The sequence below is a fragment of the Pogona vitticeps genome, chromosome 1 (genome assembly GCF_051106095.1).
Source record: "Pogona vitticeps strain Pit_001003342236 chromosome 1, PviZW2.1, whole genome shotgun sequence".
NCBI lineage: Eukaryota > Metazoa > Chordata > Lepidosauria > Squamata > Agamidae > Pogona > Pogona vitticeps.
The window spans coordinates 266,188,166-266,213,611 of NC_135783.1; the positions used below are offsets into that span (position 1 = coordinate 266,188,166).

A 25,446-nucleotide genomic window follows, 5' to 3' on the forward strand; every position below is an offset into this window, starting at 1 on the left:
TGAGTTACTCATGTTAGGATTATAATTCTGTGGGGCTAGGCTGAGCTTCCAGAATGCCTACATTTAATTCTCTATTTTCTTATACTATTTTATAATTTTTAAGTGGTGCTCAGAGATATTTTTATTTTAGGTTACTTTGTTTAACGTGTTACACTCCTTTTTCTTTGCAATAAAATTAGTCCTTATTTAGAAATAATCCAGCCTATAACACTTGCTGCTTGGTGCACATACCAGAGAACATCTTAGTTAAGGAAAGAGAGAGCAAGCAACTAGATTTGGAGGCTTTTGGTCCCCCACCTTTATTTGCTACACTTCCCAGTCTAGAGTAGGGGGCAAATACTAGAAAAGAATCCCTCCCATCTGTTGCTGAATTGGAACCTACATTCACCTGCAAAAGTTGAAGGGGAGATGGAGATGGTGGTACCTGATGAATTGGTAACAAAAACCTTGTCTCCCTCCCCCACACCTTGGCTTTTCATAGACGCTGGGCAGAAAAGGAAGCCTTACAGTGCTTAATTATTTATAATAGGCCCACTGTATGCCAGGTTACTTAGCCACTCTAACGTGCAGCTAATTTTGCTTTTCTTTCTGCTGAGTTTCATTAACATTTAGACCTTTCAGTGTGGTGTATCCCAACGGGAGATAGTTAACACCCTGATGATCCTTTTAATAACCACAAAGTCATGCTAGCAATAGAAGGAGATGAAGAAAAAGTGCTTTGACAGAAATTTTTCCATTAGTCAACAAACAAACAGGGAAGCAAACAAAAATATTTTGTGTATTTGTCCATTTCTCTCTCTCCAAGAATACAATAGCAAGGTGTTCTTTGAAATATAGAAACAAATCTGCCACATAAACATCCAACAAACAAGTACAGTATATGCAATACATAAATCCCAGTATATAACTTCTGTTCAGTCTTGTCTCTTCTCACTCTTTCTCCAACATGTTACGTCCAGCAGTAAGGTGACTCGGTGAAACTGGAAGGATGGATAGCTGAGAACAACCTATTAGCCTTTGAGCAAACTTGGCTTTAGGGTTTGGACCATGTCTTTCTGTTACAACATCTAATTAACAAATATACTGAAAGACCATTGGGGCAACTACAGTATCTGTGGCTTTTATCAACCTTAAAATGACATTTGAATCTATTGCAAGAGATCACCTCTGGGAAAAACAGATACATCTTTATATAGACCTCGGATTGCTAGAGAGAATTAACGACCTGTACAATGATACTTCCTTAAAGGCCAGAGTTTGCATTTCAGGCCAATTGTCTAATACAGTTAAAACATCCAAAAAAGTACATCAAGGTTGTATCCTGGCCCCATATTTATAATTTATATATAAATGGTATGGTGGACTGTTTAACCGGATTGCAGTTCTTCTCAGTGAGAGTAGATGGAAAGGCCATTACAAATGCTACTTTATGCTAATGTCCCATACTCAAGTCTAAGAAGACTGCTGAAACAATTCAGCATTTACCGTAAGAAGAATCTTCTCCACGTAAATTATGAGAAAAACAAAGTTATGGTTTTTAACAGAAGATCCCACCCTCATGAGTGACTTTTTCTTTTAGTGGGTGGGAGTGTTTGGGGAATTTTATGTGTGTGCATGTGTCTGGTCTCTGGATGTCTGTGAATTTCATTGTATGGGTATACAGTACTGTGTATATACTTACAATGACAATAAATAAATACATAAAATAAAATATAAATAAAAAAATAAAAAATAAAAAAAAAATAAAAAAATGAGTGGATAATGTATGCAAGGATATTAGAAGAGGTATTTCACTTAAAGTATTTAGGAATCATGTTCCACCAACCAGTGTTCTTGGACAGCTCAGATTGAGTTTGATGAACAGAAGTTTTAAAAGGCCATATTTAGCATACTCTGATTCCAGAGGAGGATGTTTTGTTTCTCCCATTTATGAACTTTTCAAAACTAAATTACTCCCTCAGATACTGTATGGATCTGAAATTTGGGAACTGGGAATTTACAGTACATCCATTGGAAGTCATCCAAAATATAAGTTTGCCTGGCAGTTGCTGGCAGTCTCCCCCCTGGCCCCACAAACCCTTACAACTCTAGTTAGATTGGAACTGGCATTAATATCAGTAATGACCTTAGCTTATATAGCAGCCAGTAAATATGGGTTGAAAACCCTATTCTGTGCTCATAACTTTTTACCATTATCATACAGAGAGATGAAACTTGGTTCCCGGAAAACCTTTGGACTGAATCTTGTTGTAAATTTGTTTTTTGCAGAAGAGGTACCTTGTTATTTCTACAGCAGTGGTTCCCAACCTTGGGTAACTTAGGTGCTCTTGGACTGCAACTCTCAAAAATTCTGGCCAGCAAAACTGGTGGTGAAGGTTTCTGGGAGTTGCAGTCCAAGAATACTTGGGTTACCCAAGGTTGGGAACTACTGCTCTACAGTAGAATTTTTTGTTACAAAATTTTTATGGTGACTGGTGAAATAGGCCCTCTTTCGGTACTGTGTTGAAAGAGAAGGAAAAGCTTCTCCCATTTTTCTGAAGACTGCTTCACCTGCCCTCAGTGATGAGAGCATAATGTCAACTGACTGGCTACCGTATGGTGTAACTCCATCTTGCTCACTGTAAGAACCATGACTGACAAGAAAGGTGGGAGAGGGTTATTGGCCGTGTGTTTCCCTTCCCAAAACTGACCTACACTTGCAAAGCATCAGTAGATTAACTTTAAATAAAAGCCTGCTACTATAGCTGATCTATTGTCTTTGGCATCATCCTTTATGGTTGTAGGCTCCTCAGTTGTTATTGGAACTTGGATAAATTACATTTTCACTCCCAGAACCCTCTAGTGAGCAGGGTGTGTTTGATAATATGGGTACTGAACTCATGGGCCACTTAGGTAAATGAGTCAATTTGCAAAATATGTTGTCAGACATAAAGGAAAAAAGGACTTCCAGAATATTGTAAGGAAAACTGTGAACAACTGCCAATTCTTACAAAGAGCTTCCCTTTTTTTTTTTTTAAAAAAAAAGGGAGATTTCCCCATTTGCTCAGCTAAGTGAAAGCAACTGCAAAACAATGTCCACATTTCTCTCTCTGAATCCTTAATTAGTCTCATTAGTTTTCTTGCAGCTTACAGCATGCAAACCTAGTTTTCATCACATTATGTCTTTCTAAAAAACAACACTTTAATCACACTGGGTATTAGCAAAACAATTCTTTTTGAACAGCATGCCTTTAATTATTCCTTTGCCTCTTAATTTATCATCAAGAGACAAAGAAAGGAGCATCATCTTTTCTTCTTCAGAGCTTTATCTGTGAATGTCGGGAGGACAGAGGGCTTCTAGCATTTAAAAAAAATACTCACAAGGAAACATAATTGTAATGATGGCAATAAAAATTCAAATGGAATGTGCCACACATAAGAAACAACCACCACCATCACTCCGACGTAGCTTTCTCCTTGATGCATTCGTTTTCGATGAATCTTTCTACATATGGGAACGTGCTGTCTTATTAGCACTCACCTGCAGCCTGAAGGGGTACAATCCATATACACAGGTTGCCACCTCAACTAAGCCCTATTGTCCCTGACAAGATTCCGATTCTGTTAGGTGAAAGACAGTGAAACTGCGCTTGCTGGCCTGCTCCTTTCATCATATCCCTACTGTTAGCCTTTCATAGGTTGAGTATTATAGTCCAAGAAGAGGTAGCCCTGTTAGCCTGCATAAGCTAACCAAAAATAATAAAATTAAAAGACAAAAGACAAAGGACAAAAACATAGTGGCATCTTAAAAACTAACTATTATATTTAAATGTGAGCTTTAATGCACAAGTCCACTTCAGACATATGAGGCGAAATACAGAGATCACATAGTACAACTTTATGTATTGTGCTACTCCATGGGTGTTGACTTCCCAAAATGCAAGGTTTCTGTGTACAGTATACAAAAAACAGTCTCCCTTCTCAGTCTATAACAGGAGTGGACAATATATGGGCTATATTTTTGTAGCTGCTCCAAGACTCCCCCCCCCCCCGAAAACAGTAATACTGATATTTGGTTTGCTGTTGAATTTTGGCTGCAGATGGGGAAAAGCCAGTTGAAAGCACATGAAAAGTTTGCTTTAAATGTAGTTTTCTCAGCTGCCACTGAATTTTACAGGCACTGAGTGAATTCAGTTTGTCCCCTGGGCTTGTTATAGTTGCCTAGCCATGCTCTAATATGTGGCAGAATTGCAATGGAGGTAAAGGTCCATTCTCTCCCTCGTTACATGAGGAACTGTATGCCCCAAAGCAACTTCATTCTTTGGAAGAATTTAAATCCCTTTAATGTTTTACACAGAAACACAGCTGTTACTACTCTGACTCAATGGAAAGTGCAAAAATGAACCTCTCTCAAATCTATGCACCTCATATTTGGGGTGTGGGGGGTGTGGTGGGAAATTACCTGAGTAAACTGCCAGTAAAGCTTCATCCTTTTGGCTTTCGCATAACTGCATTCGATGAGCCTGGGTCTGCTGTTTACATCCACGAGGCATCTGTTGTCATCATCATCAATGGTAGGACTTAAAACACCCACGTGGATCTGCTGGTTACCCGTGTAATAGACATTCTGAGACAAAAAAAAAAAAAAAAAAAAAAAAAGCAAAGAACACATTTAGGGCCTGCGAACAGCCAGGAAGTATTCCTACCCACAATTAAGGCAACACATTTCTACAGGGACCAGATGTGACTCTCATAAAGCGTTAGAGCGTAATGGCAAATTCAGAAGTGTAGGGTCCCTTTCATATAACTATTATATCCATTATATCACTATATCCATTCATAGTGACACTCTCTCTCACTTGATACACTCCCTTGGACTGACTTACTACAAAGGGTTGTTGTCAGGACAAAGAAAGCCTCAGTAGCTTGAGTTCATGGGAGGAAAGGAGATTTAAGTGTAACAAATAAACAAGCAAACAACCCCTTTGACTTTTCAAAATATATGCATAATTAAGAAGATAGGACAACCCTACGGTATTTCTGATTATTTACATAGGGAGAAATGAGACAAATGTGTCATCCTTTGATTAGAAGAGAACATAAAGACCCTGAGGTGGCAGATTAATCTTCATGTTGATCTTCATGTGACAGAGGAAAAACATCTCAAGGAAAACAAATGAAAGCCCACCATCATTGCTTTGATCATTATGTAAAATTATGCAGAGATGCCATACAGGCAGAGATCATGAACTGCATCACCTCACAACTTTGGAATTGAGCATGATTTAAAGAAGATTTAATATGTGCACTAGGAGTTCCATCCTCTGATATACCATATTTTTCCATGTATGAGGGGTGTCTTTTACAAGGAAGTAAGCTGAGATAGGTGAGGAGAGAACAAAATGGCACATATCTTGCCTCTGTAAACAGGCTTCCTTCAGTCACGAGGCTTAGTTTCCTCCAGTTATGAGACTTAGATTCCTCCAGTCATGAGCCTCATGGAACTGATGCCAGCTGATGCTAAACAAACCAATTGGAGCATATTGTAGGCAGTAATCAGATACAACAGGGACTCGTAATGTCGGAGCATTCTGAGCCCAGAGGCTGAATACTCAAAAGCTAAATTTTCTTAATTTTTGAGTTAGAAAAGTGGGGCATAAATGGTGGCATCTTATAAATGGAAAAATATCATAATAATTCTTGCTTCATGTATCTTTTAAACAACTCCAACTTTCTCTTGTTTAACGGGCTGCAGACAGAGGGAAATTGCCTTGCACTCTCTGTCTCTCTCTCTCTGCAGGAGGGAGGGGCTGCTGCTGGCTGCTCTGTGTGTGCATGAGTGTGTGTGTGTGACTGACTGAGGAGGGGAGGAAGTGAGGCTGCTTCTCTGGAATCAGATGGTTGGAGCTGCTGCTAAACTTTTGCAGTTGTGTCTCCAAATTTTTGCATTATTTTGCAGAGAGAGAGAGTATGTTTATCTTGCAAGAGGTAAAGAAGTCACCCACGTGCATGCGCGCACACACACACTCTGAAAAATGATGCACAAATTTGCAAACACAGCAAGTTTATTAGCAGCACCACTCACCCAGTCCCAGAGAAAGAGCATCCCTCCCACCCACTCTCAGTCTCAGTCACACACACACACACACACACACACACACACACACTGAGTGAGAGAGCAAGGATGAGAGCTGTTGTCATCATCAACATTACGAAAAAGGCTTCTTGCATACACACAAAAGTGCATTGGGAGGAAAATTTGTATTTTGCAGAAAATGTAAGAATTTTGTGCAAATGCCACTCAGAATCTCAACCAGCTGGGAGGAAACAGTTTCCTGGCCAATCAGTTAATTAAACCTGCAGATCCATTCATTTCAGACCCATATACTTTGGCTTCACCAAAATTTATTCATAATAAATTTCTTATTTATTATCTAACTGAAATATAATCACATTGAGCAGGCCCGCTCTGGGCCAAATTTAGATGACGGATTATTCATGTGACTGTGTTCCTTCCTTCAGTACCTAAATGCCATGAGGTGGGGGTTCAGTGGCTCTAGAAGAGGAACGATTAAATTTCCTTTCCCATGTTCTTTGCTCCAAATCTGAACCAAACGCCTATGTGTCTCATTTTGAGTGAGTGGAAGAAAAAAAAACCCAGCGCATATTGGAAGTGCCTTTTAGTCTGATTCTTAGATTCTTTGTATGCAAGCAGAAGTGACTGTCAAAACTCCTGAAACAGGTTAATAGTGGTAGTTCCAGAGCCATTCCCTTCATTTCTTAAACATGGAGGATCAAGCAAAATACAGACTTTCTGCTCAGGGACAGACAGCATTTTTTTAAAAAAAAATTCTGACTCTATTAATGTTAATAATAAAATGTTGCAAAATTTATCACAGAATGAAGATTTGACATGAAATTAATAACAAACTTTAAACCCCGTTGCAGCTGATAAAGACCTCACTAGATGAAGAATGTTGCCATCACTGTAAATTATTCATTGAGGCCTGGCCTATCATGTAGTGAAAAGTTACAGCAAGGTGTCCAAACTTAACACATGATGATTATCTGGAAGATAAATTGCTAGCTCTCTAGTGAAACCTAGAGTAATATATACCAATTTTCAGTCTGAAAGCTCTTCCTGATCCATATGGCAGCTTTCCCAAATGAAACCACACTGGGAAAATGGTGTGTTGCTGTGCACTGTAAATGTGTGCCTTCAATGTTATTTGGGAACAACAGTTCACTTTCTAGCTAGTACCTTTTCCTCTTGGAATGATATAGCATAGATCCACATTGCTTGCAGGGTTTGCTTCAGCAAAATCATTGCAATGGACTTTGTAACACACAGCTACAATTTCCTTTTTAAAAGAACGATCTGATTATCTGAGTCATTTGTAACATGCAACTACAATGAATTATCATAGGAAACTATAATCACCTGATTACAGGTAAATTATACCATTTCTAAAATTTATGGCCAGAAACCTCTTGGTGTTTGTGTTATTTTTGCACGACTTACACAAATCTGCCATATTGCAGCTAATTGCCACCGCATTTCTCAGTCATGTGCCTTGTCACATTCCTGGCTGCCTAACCAAAACGTGCCCCAGCATTTTGACAATTACCTACAATTAGCTGTGGCAAGTTACACAGACTTTATGCAAACACCAACAGGATTCCAACCACCTGAAATCCTATTGGGGTAACTACACCTGTAGAAGGCTGAAGATATCACCAGTAGGCACAATTTTGGGAAATTAAATACGACTTCTGTCCTGCATTTCTCACTGCTCTTGTGCAATCCCTTTCATTGTGTGGAAACTGTGGAAGTCATGGGATGGGAAGAGGAAGGCTTTGATTACTGAAAATTGTGGCCAACACCAATGCTATCCCTGAGCCCTACTTTACCAGCATGTTTCCAATATCACATTCTCGGGTAAGAATTTCTAATTCCAGGGAGTTCAGGGTAAAATAGATTATCTAGATCCACTTCAATCTGGCTTCAGGTATGGTTGAGTGATGAAGATGGCTTTGGTGGGTGACCTAAAGCAGGGTTGGCTGGGGGAGTATATCCCTGTTGATTCTGCTGGACCGCTTGGCAGTTTTCAATACCGTCAACCATGTTATCTTTCTGAGACATCTCTCTGGGATGGGATTTGACAATAATGTTGTATGGTGCTCCCTGTACACACAGGGAGAGGTCAGAAGGAAATCTGAATGCCGCATATTAAAATAGACAGAGAAAGTAGGGATGTGAAAATCAGAGAATACTGTGGCATTCAGAGAACGCTATGCTATTCAACATACACATGAATCTCCTGGAATAGGTTTTCTGGAATCTGAAACTGTGATACTGGTAGTATGCTGATAACACTTAACTCTACTGCTCTTTTTTCAGGGCAATCCAAATAATGCTGTTTCAGTTTTAAACCACTATCTAGTGTCAATAATGGACTAGAAAAGAGTGAACAGATAGAAGCTTAAACTGAACAAAACACAAGCATCCCCAGTCAGTCAAAAGCCAAATCATGGAATATGGATTCAACCTCTATTGACAGGGTTACACTCTCCCTAAACTGAAGAGCTGCAGCCAGATTTTTAACTGAGGTCAGTTACAGAGAGGACACATCTCTCTTGTTGCAACAGATCTGTTTCTGTGTATGATTTAAAGTGTCTGTTAAGACAATTAAAACCCCTTAGGGCTTCTCTCCTGGCTATCTGAAGGGTTGTACTCTCTCATGCCTAGCTAGCTAAACTAGCTAGCTTCTGAGATCTTCAGGACAGATATTGTTCTTGGACCTGCCATCCTCACAAGCACATTGGAGTGGTTGCAAATGGGCTTTTTCTGTGGACCTTCCCAGGTTCTGCAATTCCCTTTTAAGGGAGGATAGGCTGCTCCCTCCACTATCCTGTTTGCAGATGAAGCTTTTTCTGGTAGGAATTCAACAACTGAACGACCATTGAGAGAGACTGTTGAGAGAGAAGCTCTCAAAGCTCCAAGCTGTTGGAGGTGCATAACTGGGCACCTCCAACAACTTGGATTGGATGGCAGAAACATTTAATTTACACTAATTAAAAGCTTTCTATTCCCAACCCCCATTTTAGGTTGCAAGGCACTTTAGGGCTCCCTTTTGTCTATGGGAAGCCTTTGGGAGCCTCTGGAGGAGGAGTGGGGAGGCTTCAAAGATCAAAAATCACTACTGGATTGGCAGCAGTGGTTCCAATCCCAGTGACCTGGTAGTGTTTTTTTAAAGCTTTTAAAGGCTTCCATCTGTCCTGAGGCTTTCAAAGGCTTCCCTGGAGCAAAAGAGAGCCCCAGAGAGCCCCCAAACCTAGAACAGGGGGACAGAAAGCTTTAGAGTAAATAATTTTCAATCTTGATTTTATTTGTACTGCATTTTTTAAAAAAATCATTTTTGTCTACGTCTGTTTTAATTTTGTTATAATCAGCCTTGGGTCCCAGTTCTGGGAGAAAGGCAAGACAGAAATCATTTACTCAAACAAACAACCTGGAAGCAAATGCGACTGAAATAAATGGAAGGTGCTTCTGAATAGTTAAGAATTTGAATTCTCACATGCTTGTGATTCCTTCTGTCCACCAAATGGATATTTCAGAATTATTTGCCACTAATTAATCTGTAATGAATGTTCTAAACAGTGAGCTACCAAGTTTAAATACATTCCACTCAAGGCAGCAATCCCTGCCCTGCCTCCTTGTCTGAGTGGCAGCTGCTGGAGGAGGCAGAGAAGGGAAGTCTGTGCTCCTGAAGTGACTGGTGAAACCGAGGAGGTGTCAGGACTGGGGCCATGCTGGAACCCTGCAGCCTTAGTGCAGGCAGGACTGGTCCCATCTCTCTGGGGAGAACTGCTCTAGAGATTGCAGGACTGGGTCCTTTCCCTGCAGCTGTTGCCCAGCTCCTCAGGAGTGCCACCTGCAGAAGCTGAGGACTGGGCTATATGAGAACAGGCTTTCCCTACGGACCTTTGCCTCTGGCTGTGCTGTGATTCCTGCTTTGCTTGTCTGCCAACCTCACTGTCTCTGCCTTGTCTGGTGGCTCCTGCCATGTCTGTTTACCCTGTTGTTCCTGCCTTGCCTGCCCTTGTGTCCCTGGACCCTGCTGCCTCGATACTGTTCCTCCTGACTTTGACTCCTGGACTGTCTGACCACAATTCGCGCCATCCTTCTACTTGGCTGCTGTTTGGACTCAAAACCTTAGCTGGTTGGTCTCTGCGTGGGCTGTGGGGTTGTTTCTAACTTGTTCCAGTGGTTTTGCTCTGGACTGGTTCCTAGTGCCTTTTCTACTGAACCTTGACAGGAGGAGAAGGCATGGAGCATATTCTGGATTGTGAGTGGGGGAATTCTGTTGGGGGTGGATGGGAGATGGGACTGTGTGACATCTGTGATGCCACAACGGCAATCCAGCATGATCTGAAGGTATGAATTTGTGTTCATCTCCTCTCTAGAGACTATGCCAGCAAAACATGGGCTGAAACTTAAGCCAAAATATAATTTATCATTCATTCCTCCCTGGTAAACAAAACACCACTGCTGTGATACGTGAGACCACATGTGCACATTGGCTTGGTGTGTGCATGCCTCAAAGAACTGCAGCAGGAGTGCTTTGTTTACTGGGGAGAAGGTTACACCTTGGCTTAAGCAACAGACAGGATTTCAGCCATGGACAAGTCATGCTGGCCACGTGACAACGGAAACTGTCTTCGGACAAACGCTGGCTCTACGGCTTGGAAACGGGGATGAGCACCGCCCCCTAGAGTCGAACATGACTGACTAAAATGTCAAGAGGAACCTTTACCTTTGCTGACTAGCTGGCATTATGTATGAGTATGGTTTATTAAGAAAAAATGGTTTTCCTTGCTTGTACACATGCCTCTCTGTGGCTTGAGAAATATAGAGAGCAAAACATGTCCACTGCAGCTGTGTTTCTTCTATATAGGATGAAAACCTCAAGTTTCTGCTTGTCTGCTCCCTAGCTGAAAACTGCTAATGTCCTAAAAGCCCAAAGTTACTTGAAGGGTAAAGTTGACTTTAGATCTAGAACATGTTTGCTTTCTCTTTTCCTCTTTTTCCCATGTGTAGATGCTTTGGCATTTCTAGCTACATCAGCCTACCAATTAATCTCACTTCATTGATTATCTTTTCCTGCAGGTGCTCTAATTAACATGTCAGGCAAAATTCAAGCTTCAGATTTCAAATCAGTACTTTGAATTTTGACTGCCCCAAGCCAAGAGGCTTTGAAACAATGTGATGTTTTAAAAACCCAAACCAAAATCAAGATTAAAGTTTAAAAGCAAATTAATCCTAGAATTTACTACTCTGGTGTAGAGTCAGGACTTCTAGTTCTGTAAAATGATGAAACATATTGTGTAGTATGCTTTATCGAAACTGGGATGAAGATAAATGCATAAATAAATCTAGATCCAGAATCTTCAGTCTTGACTGCAGTTTGCACACTTTTCTTTTCTTTTTTTTTCATTTTTACTTATCTCAGTGAATCTTGCTCAACATAATGGGTCCCTAATTACACCGGAGAGGGTCCTATATAGTGGTGCCTCGACTTACAAAATTGATCCGTATTGGAATAGTGGCCGTAAAAAAAATTAAAGCACATGGGAAGTCCCATCGGAAGGTGCTGGGGCTTTTAGAAAAACAACCAAAAATAAACAGAGCAAGCCCCGAGGGTTGCAAAAGCAACAACTCAAAAATAAACATCGAGCAATCCCCACGCTGGGACTGCAAAAAAACAATACAGCACAGAAACATAACTCCCCCAGCTGAAACCCACCCTGCAAAACTCATCCAGAAATTTCTAAAAAGGAAAAAGCAGCACCTTACCAGGTAGACTGAAGCCTCCGATGGCACTCACTCCCAATGGGGAGCCTCCTCCACTGCCACTCACTCCACGGAGGAGCCCCTCCGACCTGTGTGCCTCAGCCCAGTGCCTTTGGCCACCCTCACTCATGAGTACACCCACGCCTTTGGTGGGTCTTACTCATGAGTAGACCCGCACCAGGTATGGGCAGGGAATGCACCAGGATATGTGTCTATTTGCTAGTTTGGGAGGAAATTGAGTAATTTACTACATTACCTATAGCTTCCAGCATTATCATTAACAACAGATTTGCTTCGTTGAGAAATGAAACCCTCTTGTCCCCACCGGGTGCTTGGGACTTATCTGCAAATTCTATCCCTTGCACCCCCTACCCCCAAGAAAGTACAGTTCCCCTCTGAAAGAAACCATCCCAACTTTCCAGCCAAACAATGTCTCTTAACAGCTCAAACGGTAATAGCCATCTTTGAAAACTTACAACAGGTCTGCAATCAAATTAACTCAGTTGAAAGTGTCCTGGGGAAACTTGCTGAGCCCCTTCTTCAATCAACGGATAATACACAAACCAGGAGGTTCAAAGAAAGGGCGGTTGGTAGATCTAGCAGTAAAGACAGCATACGACAACCAGCTCCACAACAAATTGGCTTCCCAACTGAAAAGGGAGACGAACTCTTCAAAGATCTTTCAGAGCACTCAGGTGATATTGCAAATTGCTCCAACTAACATCAACAGAAAGAGATGATCTCCTTGAGTCAACTTGTTAAATATAGAAGTGTGGAAGATAGAGCTCAAGAATATTTGACAGCTCCTGCACAAGTATGTTCATAAAAGAGTTTGTCTCACCTTTGAACCTGCTGTGATCCCTCTCATTCTCCTAAAAATGAGAACTTACCTGGGCAAATTTCAGATTACTCCCTCAAGAGTTTTTTCTGAACCAATGGCTTTGCCCCCCATACGGAGCAGGCCTACATCTTTGATCCCTGGGAGTAATCCTCAAAGAGTAACCAGAGAAGATTCCAACTTTAGATTTGATTCTAATGCTGGGAAATCAATAAGGGTACAGGCAAAGAACTTAACAATCTCCCCCTTATCTGATCACAGGTCTTCTCTTTGTAACAGAGAGGAAAATCTAGCTCCCTTGATTGACCTTAACAACAAATGGGAGGAAATCTAACCTAGTGTTGCTTCCGTATGTAATAAGACCTTATCATTGAGAAGTTACCTAATAACAGATGACTTGGGCTTACAAGCCAAAGCCAAAGCTGTACCCCTTAACCAATATTTAACAGCAAGTAATGATATCAGCTTGATACAAGAACCTAGGCAAGATCCTAAGCACCAGATGATATCTCATCAGGATATTCCAATTCCGATTTCCTTAGATAGGGAAGAAACTGAAAACAATGAAGGTCATCTCATGTATGGGGCTAGTTCACGAGAATCATTTGATTTTTAACCTCAAACATTAGCCATTTTGGAGAAGGTCATGACTATCCATCTTAGCCACTTAAAAACTGTATCTCAACCTACTCTACTGCAAAACAACACAATTCAACCTGCAGACATGCATCAGCTTTTTACGACCGACATGGCTACGCCTCTTAATCTTAACACTCAGGATCCCACCCCCCATCTTCTGATATTATGGACTGACATAAGACTATAAATGACACAATTTCTGTTCTATCATGGAATATAGCAGGATGGTATGCAAAGAATAATGACAATTCCTTTATCAAGTATCTTTCTAAGTTTGATATCTTACTGCTGCAAGAGACTTGGGCACTAGGGGAAACTGAAGTAAATGGTTACTCTGCCCATCAAATAAGTGCCACTCCAAGTGAAAAGAGGGGCAGAGCTAAGGGAAACCTTATATTGGTTTCAACTAAGCTCCATATTACAATGACCAAACTTCCCTCCCTTGATCAATATGCTGCAGCAGTGAGGGTCAAATTTAATCATTGTGCAATAGTGTTCATCAATGTATATTTACCACCACAGAGACGGAATGCCCAGATCTAACGGATTCACCAAGACCTTGAATCCTATATTCAAAACCTTTTGTTAAGTAATGATGACCAGATGGTAATTCGGGGTGATTTTAATGCCAGATTGGGTACAAATGACTTGGCTCTTTATGCTGCTTATAACTTATGCCCCCCTGATGGGCTACACTTCCCCATAGTTGCTAGGCTATGTAAAGATACCATCAGTAATTATGCAGGTCTTAACTTGGCACAGCTAGTTTATCGGCTTGACCTACATATACTGAATGGAAGCACTACAGGTGACATACCAGGGGAATTCTCTTTCTGGTCCGGAACAAGGATGAGTACCATAGATTACATGATTGTCAGCTGTAACATATTGAATACTGTCATCAATCTGTTGATCGACAGCAGGATTGATAGTGATCACCTGCCATTAAAATTGTACCTGAAGTTACAAGAACACCATATTCATATTGAGAAGGCCTTGCCTATGAATCCTGAGATGATACTAACCAATTCCAGGATCAAATGGTCAGGAAAAGCCTCAATTTATTTTACTAATCAACTCAATAAAAATCAGTTTTCTGAGATCCATTCCAGCTTTCTCAAAGCGGGCCGAAGTAGCAACATAATTACGCTGTAGGAAACACTAATAAATAAACTAGTAGATTTAGCTGGTTCAAACAACTTTAAAAAAACCATACTATCAAGCACAGGTCCTATAACTGGTTTGATAAGGAGTGTATTGATGAAAAAAAAAACCTTGGTAATTTCAAAATTTAAAGAAAATAAAAATAAAAATCCATCATCAAAGGAAGTGGAGGACCTGCTGAAACTTGAGAAAAGCTATAAGAAATTAATTAAAGAAAAAAAAAGAAGAAGAAAAGAACTCAGCAGATAGAATAGGAAAAACTCATCAAAGCAGTCAGGGGGAAAGACATGAAATCATTTTGGGAATCCAGAACATTAACTACCAATAATCTTTCAGTTAGAATGGACTGCTGTATTAATGCTTGAGTGTGAAAAGCCCACTTCCATGAGTTTTATGCCAAAAGAGACAATCCCTCATTTCATGTGAGTCATTTATATATGAATCTACCAGCATGGCACCCTGTATCAACCTCTGAAATAAATGACCTTGTGAACCAATTTAAAATTAGCAAGGGCCTGGGCTGTGATGCTATATCTCCTGAACTCATTAAGAACAACTGTGAATGGTGGGCCCCAATTCTGGCAAACCTTTTCACTTCTATTGACCAAGACGCTCACATGCCATCTGAATGGGGCACAGCTGTTATTATACCCATTTATACAAAAGGCAATAAAGACAATCCAGCTAATTTTAGATCAATCAGTTTACAACCTATAATTAGTAAGCTTTATGCTAGTCATTTATCCTGGAAATTGATAGATTGGATGGACTCCGATAGTGTTTTGGCAGATGAACAAGCTGGATTTAGACCTAGTAGATCTACACAGGATCATGCCGTTATTTTAAGGCACCTAATAGATAAGTACTCTAAGAAACCACAAGGGTCCCTATTTACTGCCTTTATCGATCGTTGATCAGTTTTGATTTAATTTCACAACATAGGCTCTGGAGTAAGTTAGATTCCACAATAGATTGACACCTTCTGCTGCTTATGTATAAACTGCATGAAAATACAACCCTCAGAATTAGATGCAACAAGGAAGGACACTTGTCTGATGAAGTTCCTACCTATAATGGTGTGAAGCAAGAGTATATATTAGCTAAGAGGAGATATGTCAGCACTCTTCATCATCATCTTCTTTTTTTTTTGAAAGATTGTGATAAAGAGGAGAGGAAGGATCTGTTCTTGATTGTCTCAGAGTGCAGGACACATAATAATGGGCTCAGATTACAGGAAGCCAGATTTTGGTTGAATATTAGGAAAAAAACTTCCCAACTTTTAGAGCAGAACAATATTTGAACCAATTACTTTGGGAAGTGTTGAGTGATCCAGCGCTGGAGTTATTCAAGAGAAAATTAGACAGTCTAATTTTGGATTCCTGAATTGAGCAGGGGGTTAGACTTGATGGCCTTATAAGTCCCTCTCAGCTCCATTATTCTATGATTCTATGACATCATTAAACTTCCTTCACTGAACATGACAAAATTCTTCAGCTTATCTGACGTGAACTGTAGGTAGGTTCAGTTTACCTTCTGTAAGTTCTCCCACTCCATCCCACCTCTCATGTAAAATATCTCTATTCTCTCCTTCAGATACAGTCTTCATGTTTATTTCTAAGGAGATGAAAACCACTGGCTTCAAAATAAGAATAGAGATGTTATTCATGCCAATATTTACTCAACAGTAACTTACATTGATTTCAATGGAATATATTTCTGTGGAATCTTTTTCATAGTGCTATACGAAATTGCACTTTTAGCATTCAAAGCTTTCTAGCAATAGTCGTTTATTCTACTTGCAACACAGCCCCAAATGTATTTCCTTGGAAGCAAGCCCTATTGATTTTAGTGGCACTTAATTTCACATAAGTGCACTTAGGACTGAAGCTGAGTGATCTGCTAATTCAGTGCCTTTGAATTTAACTCTCTGGAGATTAAAACCTGCTACCAACACTACACAATTATAACCCAGGCAAAGAAAGATCATACATTTTAGCAGAAGCTGGGAACTGAAGAAGGAAACATGTATCAATTTAGCTTTGACATTTGTATCGCTTCCAAAAGCAATGAAGAATTTCTGTTCGACAAAAAAAAGTTTCTGAAATAATCTTCACAAAAACACTTAACAGATTTTTTTTTTTTGCATGGGATGGTGGCTTCAAAACAGACAGGCAACATGGTCCTGTTGCTGAGACAGTTTCCTTGTCCCCAAACCAGCCATGTTTAGTTGCCTAATTGTGACATGGTGAAGGTAATTATTGGACTGGCAACACTAGCATTGGTACTAGAGTATTTTTTAACCTGTACTGCATTACTTTCAGTGGCCGGTAAGCAAGTAACCCCCACAAACAAATAAACATTCTGGCAAGTATATGACAATCTGAGAGATATTCTGAGCAAAACAAACAAATGGAAAAAAAGACATCCAGAATTTAAATGAAGAATACATGCTAAGACTCGGTGCAATTGAAAAAACAACAACAAAACCCAGCAGTGCTGGTCTAGACTCTGCCCTTCAGTGACCTGGGAAGTCAAGAAAGTAAACAAAAGAACGAATACATTGCAGATGCCTCGTATTTTTACAAATATTCTCTGCTCCAAACATTTCCACTGTATTTAGAAGAGAAGAAAAATTGGCAACAGAAAGGCAGGATGCTTGGGAAGGATAGAATAATCCCATCTGTTTAAGATGCAACAGTATCAGCCAATGCAACCTCTATTTACAAAAGATCATGGTAAGAGAACTACCCCTCTCTCACACATCCTGTGTAAGTTGTTGCAGTTGACCTTTCAGGATTATACACACTGCCTTGAATCCAGAGATGTCTTGCATGGGCTGAAATACATTTTTGTCTATACAAAGGAGCCCTGCTCAATTCCCCAGCACCCTACCATTCCAAAGTGTCTCTTGAATCTCAAATGCAATTTCTGAGGGGGTGCATGAGGCTTCTGTGTGGGGAAGGAGCCAGGAAGGCCAGTTGCATGAGTGGCGCTCGGCTCACCTATCTCTGGATAGACCCATTGATTCCAGAGCTTAGAAAGTTATTTTTTAAAAAACTAACTGTTACCATTATTAGTAATATTGATTAATTATTATTACTCAGAATTTTTTTTAAAAAAAAGACATTACATTCCTTGCTAATCTACTCATTGCCTTGTCTTGCCTTCTCTTTCCAGCAGTTTTCAAGTGTACCCTCTCTTAGAATTAAAGCTGTTGGGACAGATATTGCATGTTCTATTCCCTGTTGTGCACTTAGAAGAGCCAGCCTGTGTGGCCTTGGGCAAGTTCTCTTCTTCGCATGGAAAACAATAAATGTGAAGAGGAAAGACTTGGGTTCATAATCAGTCTCTTCATATGAGCAAAGACTCTGAAAAAATTGTTTTCCTCCTTATGTAGAAAGACTGAGAGTGGAAAAAAATTATCTTTCCACATTCTCACTGTAGCTTGTTAAAATACAAACATAGTTTTGAGTTGCAAAGAATTTCTGAGAGGTTATTTAGTCTAGCTCAGTGAGATGGAACCCCTGGCTAGGGATTAGGAGTTTAATTCCCCAGTGTGCCTTGTAGAAGGAATCCCTACCTCTGTGGTCTTGTACAAGCTGCACAGAGTGCCTACAAAAGAAAAGAACAGTACACCACTCTTTAGTACTCTATACCTAGAAAAACCTAGAAACGGATGCCATGAGGTTGAAGTCAGATTGGCTAAATCGATGTCTGAACCCTCCCTATGAGTCCTGCAAAACTTTATAGACCTCTAGGGGGAAATCAGAAACCTGTGTTCACTGGCATTATCCCAAAAAAGGGTTAGTATCAAGGAATAAGTCTTTAACTGTTGCAACAATTACAGGCAGCATCAGCTTGTCTAATCCTAAAGGTTTATTTCTTTATATTGCTTCTATGTTCCATAAAAACAAAATGGTACCTAGTTGCATTTACATGCTTTCGAACTGCTAGGTTGGCAGGAGCTGGGACAAGTGACAGGAGCTCACTCTGTCATGTGGATTCGATCTTACGACTGCTGGTCTTCTGACCTTGCAGCACAGAGGCTTCTGAGGTTTAACCCGCAGCGCCACCACGTCCCTACTAAAAATTATACTGTAACATAATTTAGCTGTAAGGAATTGTTTTTGTTCAGTGACCTTCAGTGATTGTTTTGGAATGACTATGACAAACTTGTTCAACCCTCAATTTTAAAAGCACTTTCATTTTCAGGGCTGATTCATCCTTATCCCCTCTTAGCATTTTAACACGCTATACATACAGCATTTTAAATCTTGATATTGGCACCCATTTGATGGCACATTAAAAAATCAGTCTAAAGCCTACTCGAAAATACATTCAAGCACATATCCATGTCTTGTATTGGCACATGTACACACACACACACACACACACACACACACACACAGAGAGAGAGAGAGAGAGAGAGAGAGAGAGAGAGAGAATAATAAGTATTACAAGAATTATAATTGGAAATAATAGCATTACTTCAGAAATATAAGAATCCAAGTCAAGCTAATGCTAGTTAAGGGGTGAAGAACAGTGATTTCCTGTGTATTATTCCTGTTCCTTTATTAGGTTAAAGATCTGTTATCAAGTCTTTTAGCCATATCCAGCCACCACAATCGAGATGGAATATGAGATTGCCTCTTTAAGTTTTCAAACCAAGTGCAAACTTAAGATTTTATCTCTACCATGTAAAGAAACTGTAGAGTAACTGTAGCCTGTTCTAAGGCATACATATCCCTCACAACATAATGGATATACAGTACCTTTTGTTTACGCTCTTCTTTGCATACAAAGACTGAATCCTCAGGTGGATTCCTCTTAATGATAAATGCCAAACAAGCACAAATTATTTCAACCACTAGTATATTTACATATTTTAAAAGGTAAAGGTAAAGGTTCCCCTTGACAATTTTTGTCCAATCGTGTTCGACTTTAGGGGGTGGTGCTCATCCCTGTTTCCAAGCCATAGAGCCAGCATTTGTACCTATTTATCTACTTGTATTTGCATGCTTTCGAATCGCTAGGTTGGCGGGAGCTGGGACAAGCAACAGGCGCTCACTCCGTTGTGTGGATTCGATCTTACGACTGCTGGTCTTCTGACCCTGCAGCACAGGCTTCTGCGGTTTAGCCCACAGCACCACCATGTCCCTACATATTTCTGTATTTTATTTTTATTTATTTATTTATTTATTTATTTTATATCCTGCCTATCTGGCCGGTTAAGACCACTCTAGGTGGCTAACAGCATAAAAATAAGACAATAAATATATATAAAACAATTTTACATAAAGATAGAGATTTCAAAAACTGGGAGTAAACAAAGGGAGAAAGAAGGGCACCAGGGATTGACTGGAGGGAAGGCCTGCCGAAACATCCATGTTTTTAATTGATTTTTAAAGATACCCAGCGAGGGAGCCGCACGAATCTCAGGAGGTAGGTTATTCCAGAGGCGAGGAGCCACTGCCGAGAAGGCCCGATTTCTTGTCTTTTCCTTCCGGGCCTCCCTCGGTGTTAGGCTCCTCAGCCTCACCTCCTGGCTTGCACGAGTGACATGGGTACATCTTGGTGGGAGTAGGCGTTACTTAGTAAATACTTTACTAAGTATTTTACTACTTAGTAAAAACAAGGGGTCACGAAGAGTCGAGGGGTCACGAAGAGTCGGACACAACTAAACGACGAAAAACAAGAAGCAGGTAAAAGTATATATGCAAAATCAAACTAAGCTTTTATATTACATCTGGAAATCTACAGAGTTGTAATAGCTGCTAGTTGCCCCACTGCTCCATACGAAGGTCATTCAGTGAGTGGCTCCCCCTGGAAAATCTAATAGGAGACTACCCTGCCCATAGATCATGGGAATGATTCCAGGAAGCAGTAGGGCTGAGGGGGGGGGGGCTTCCTTTCTGTTTTCCAGCAACACACAAAGAAAGAAGCACAACGTGGAGGAAGACAAGAGATAATTTTTGCCTTCTAGTTTCTCCTCCTTCAAATCCTGACTGGGAAGTCCTAGAATTATGAAAAACCCATTCCTAACAGCTGGCAACAGAAGTAAATGGGTATAAAATGTTAGGCGTCTTTCATAAAGCTGTTTGTTTCCATTTCAAATCTGAGAAATAAAAACTGCATTTGCTTTCCATTCCAGAAATAAAATTCCTGGCGTCCTTGCTTGCTTTTTGAAAAAAAGCTTTGTATTCATCCTAAGGTGAACCACAAGAGGAGTTACGTGTGATGAACAGACTGTCTAGCACCATTTGTTTTCAGTGTGTTTAAGATTTAACAATGTGGGGAGGAAAAGCTCTAAAGAATTAAAAATCATGCCATTTCTACCTATGAATGTCAGCATAAAGAGCAGAATGAACAGCATATTAAATGCCAGTGGAATTATTCACACAAGTAAGTAGCTCCCCGTGTACATGACTTGGGAGCAAGGAAGGTAGCCGCCAGGTTTGGGGCTGGGCTGTTTCAAGAACTCATCAATGGGGCATTTTCTTTTCTTTAGGGATGTGAGAAATGCAACACTCCACATTATGGATGAGACAGGAATTAAGGAAGTGGTTTGCTCTCATAAGAATTGTCTCATAAGAAAAATGCAACTTTTTTCCCCCCAGGGTACCATAATCTGCACAAAATCTCTCAGCATTTTCCCCTTTCTAAAGCAAAGCCCAGCAAGGACAGAAGGACTGGTTGATAATACAGAAGATGCAAACAACTCATCCAATGTCGCTGAGTTTTAGATGTCCAGGCAAGAACACTGCAGGTGTTCCAGTTTACAGCAATTATGCAAAGATCATTCTCAAAGATGCTGGAACTCTTGCTGAGATTTGCAGATGTCTTGCAGGCAAGGAGTCAAACTGTATCCTCATGTACAAAAGAGGAGCTGTTGTTTAAACATTCAGAAAGCCTGCGGATTCCACCGGTGATGAGGAAAGCACAACAGCCCAGCGCTCCTACATTAGCACATGAAATATGAAAACACAACTGTCTGAAAAAGTGAGGGGCGGGGAATGCACCCTTCCTCTGCCTTGATCCAGAAAATGCTTGTGTATTTAACATTAATACCAGAAACCTCATTACCATATTTCATTCCAAATGCCCAAAATCCTGAGTGTGACATGGCATTGTTCACTTGCATTTACATTTTCCACTAGTTCTCTAATGCTACTGCTATCATTGAAACTCTCTGGGATTGTTAAATAATAGGAGCTTTTCCAGTGGCACAATTTTTAGTTCACAAAATGTGAGTAGACTTGTATAGAAATGTATCGCTTGAGCCCTATAGATTTCAGTGGAAGAACAAAGCACGTGCTTAAAAGTCTCTTGCACAAAACATGGAAGTGTTCAAAAAGTATTTAAGTTTGGTTGGGTGCCATAGCCACTTTGGCTACAAAATTTCAATAAAATTTAGAAATAAGATTAGAGACTTTTAGGGGCACTGGCATAATGCTGAATGCATCAAAACTATAAACGCGCTGTCTGGATCCTGCTGGGAATGTCCTGTGGAGATGAAAAACACAATCCAGAATAGACTCATTTTGTCTGGCAAAATGCAAAATACACAGAGCTATCAGAAGGTATTTTGATTTACTAGCAATTCAGAAAAGGCTCTGCTGAACACAGCTGGAGGGATGGGGTGGATCTTTCAAGCAGAAATTTGTGTGGTAAACATGATTATTGAACATATAGCTCCTGAGGTAGCTTGGGGTCCTCTTTGTAGAACATGGCTTTGACAAGAATAAAAGATTGACTTTAATCCTAACCTACTTTACAGGATTATTGTATGGATACATATGAAAGATTTCAAAGTTCTTATGTGTCCTTGTACAGTCATACTTCATGTTTTAATATAGAGTTCACCAGACCTTTGGATTCCAGGGGCCCTGAGTAAGAACATTATTTTCATAAACCACCGTTGTTTGGACAATAACTTCCACCCGAGCCATCATGATCACTGAAAATCTGTATGACTATACGCTGTCCACCTTTCTGAGCCAAGCAGGACAGCTGTCTGCCTACACAGATCCTTCTGCAAAAAAGTTCCCAACATAGACCATGCTGGTTGGAAGTTTCAGAGAGCTGCAGTCCAACAATGTCACCTTTGTAGGAGCTCCACATTACCTAACATCCACCTCTTCCAACTACTGCAGCTTTCTTTCCTAAAATGCTGGAGGAATAGATGCTAGGCACGTACATTTCTAGACAGCTTTTCTTTGGGGTTCTAGCATACCCTCTGTGGATCAGAACGCATGGAACATCAATGATATGAACTAATACACCATTGTATTTGTTACTTATACTCAAACATATTTTACAGACCCAAGAACCACTGAAAAACATATGAAGCTCTTAATAGCTTCTTCCAGCCATCTGGTTTTTCACTTGCCACTTTCCAAACATACAAAACTTAAGGAAATCTGAACAATTTATATTGTTAATAATTGTACACTGAGTTTGCATTAAGCTTAATGTCCTTATCTTGCATAGGGGGCATGGGCCTCCGCTTCCAACCACAATTCCATAACTGTCCAAACCTTCTCTCTTTTTCCCTAATAGCTGGGATATAAAATATTTCCAGTCAGAGCAACATGAAAATCTGCCATATCATTACCATCTGATATTTTCCTGCATGAGTGTTAGATAAAAGCCAGCTGAGCCATTATCTTTATTAAGGTCTACTCATCTGCACTTGGTGTGCAACCACAAAGGAAATGGGAACTTTTCGTAAGATCTCACATGCTGTCTTGGTGGCAAAACAGATAAGTGCATCTCTAAAGATCAGAGAGATTCCCTGAAGTTTGAAGACCACCCCCTTCACCACTTCAAATTTCAAAGGCTTCTAGATAAAAGACATGAAAGACTACTTCTTCAGTCTATGATAGTCCATAGACTTTTTCTAACTCTTAGCAACAAGATGATTTGGTATGACCTAAACAGTTATAACAAAAGGACAAGAGCTGCTACTTCCGTGGTGAGTTGCTTTTGGATGGATATATGGAAATTTGAAACAGCACTGAGGTAAGGGTGATGTCTCGAGTAATATTCTTAACACCTTCTTGAGAAGCTGACCTTGTGTTATGGAGCTAGTGGGAGGTAGGGAATGGAGTGCTATACTGATGGTTAACTGTGAACTCTTAAAGATGGAAAGTGTGGATTTGACACAATAAAAGCTTTTCAAAAGGCATGCCAAATATTGCTGGATATCTTTGGATTTTTGTCAGTTTTTTACATTCAAACTTGTACATTCAGTTTTAACCCTGGCTGGAGCACACACACCAAAATCCATGTTCACTCCCTGCTAGCATAAACCTCAAAATTGATCAATATAACATTCATTCCTTTATTCACTCATTCATTAAATTATGTTCTGCCTTTCCGTCAATAAGAAGACTCAAGGAAGCTTAGAAAATATTTAAAAGAAAAATACAATATAATAATGATGATGTTGATGTGCCATCAAGTCAATTCTGACTTCTGGTAACTTCTTCTGGGGGCATCCTAGGACTGTGCAGCTTGCCCAAGGCTTGCCTCTACTTGCAGGAGGCACAGCGGGGTATCAAACTCCCAGCCTCTAATCTATTCAGCCAGCTATACTGTTGTATTGTACTGTATGCTATATTGTATAATTTATAATGTTGTATATTATAAAATTATATACTATATATTATATATTATATAATGTATAATATTTATAATATTGTTTATTATATACTATATAATATTGTATATTATAATATACTATATAATATTGTATATTTATGTATATTATATAGTATTATATATTATTGTATATTATATAGTATATTATAAAATTATACCTATTACCATATAGTTATTATACATATAATAAATTATACACCCCCATCCCTGCCCCACTCGAAGGGGGCGGGGCCAGCACGATTCTTTGAACCGCCGCCCCTGAGGGCGCTAGGTACCCGGCCCCTGCGTGGAGGGTAACCCTCGCCAGCGGCCCACACCCGCTGGGCCGCCATGAGTCTCCATGGAGCGAGGGGATGTGGCCAGACCCAGAGGCATCCCCCGCCCCTCGCAGTGGACAGCCCCGGGCCCGTGGCCGGGGTCATTCCCCTGGGTGGTGCAGCAGGCACTCGTGCTCCCTCTTCCCACAGCACAGTTACAGTAGCTTTTCCTATTATATCAGCACTAAAATACTTGGATAGAAACTTCACCACATGGTTCAAATATCACTAAATATTTTTCATTGGCCTTAGATTGATTGTTATTAAAATCAATGTTAATGAGTAGTCTACTTTTGCTAGGTAATTCAAAAATATTGTTAAGAACAACTTTTCTACTCCTGATGATGAAGAGCATAGAGAGAAGTGTAAATCTGTAAATTTCTGGGATTGCAACAGGCATTTTTTCCTTTAAAGAAAGAACATATGTTTGACAACAAGAACTCCTCTGGAATATGCACTCAGTAAAAACACATTTGTAGAGGCAATGTGGAAAAGAACAGGGCAAACTGGAAGCCCATGATGCACAAACTATCAGTATTTTAGAGTGTCCCTGACACTTTGCAGCTAATGCAGAATATGTGGATCTGATGGATGATCTGAGTTAGAAGTCTGTTCACACAAAAGGCTTGAAGCTATTTTAGTAAGTCTCAGTTTCATTACATTTCTAATTTGAGGACTAAAGTAGAAGATCTCAGAAAGGCAACATTTCTTTATTTATTTGCTGTGCATGGTGAAAATTCAACTGTTCCAGTGGGAGTATTTTTTTCCCAATGGAAATTGCACCCAATGGCTTTTTTTTCTGCTAAAGAGGAAAGAATTAATTACTTCCTTGTGTCAAAAAAAATATAGAGAGCTCATTTTGAACAAAGAAAGGGTCAAGCATCCCTGGATCTCTCTTCCCCTTTTTGTTTAATTCACCACTACACCACCCAATGACTTCCACTGTAGAAAGAACAAACAGATACAACAGATACAAAGATTGCCCGGAATCA

At 40.0% G+C, this 25,446-nt stretch overlaps 1 protein-coding gene across 1 annotated transcript in view; it reads right to left on the reverse strand.

The window, feature by feature from the left end:
- The window catches only part of GALNT18 (polypeptide N-acetylgalactosaminyltransferase 18), a 366,080-nt gene that overhangs the window by 22,555 nt on the left and 318,079 nt on the right, over positions 1 to 25,446 (reverse strand). The window contains exon 10 of the mRNA XM_020789957.3: positions 4,442 to 4,606. Coding sequence (XP_020645616.1) covers positions 4,442 to 4,606 — 165 coding nt within the window. The remainder of the gene's footprint in view (positions 1 to 4,441; positions 4,607 to 25,446) is intronic.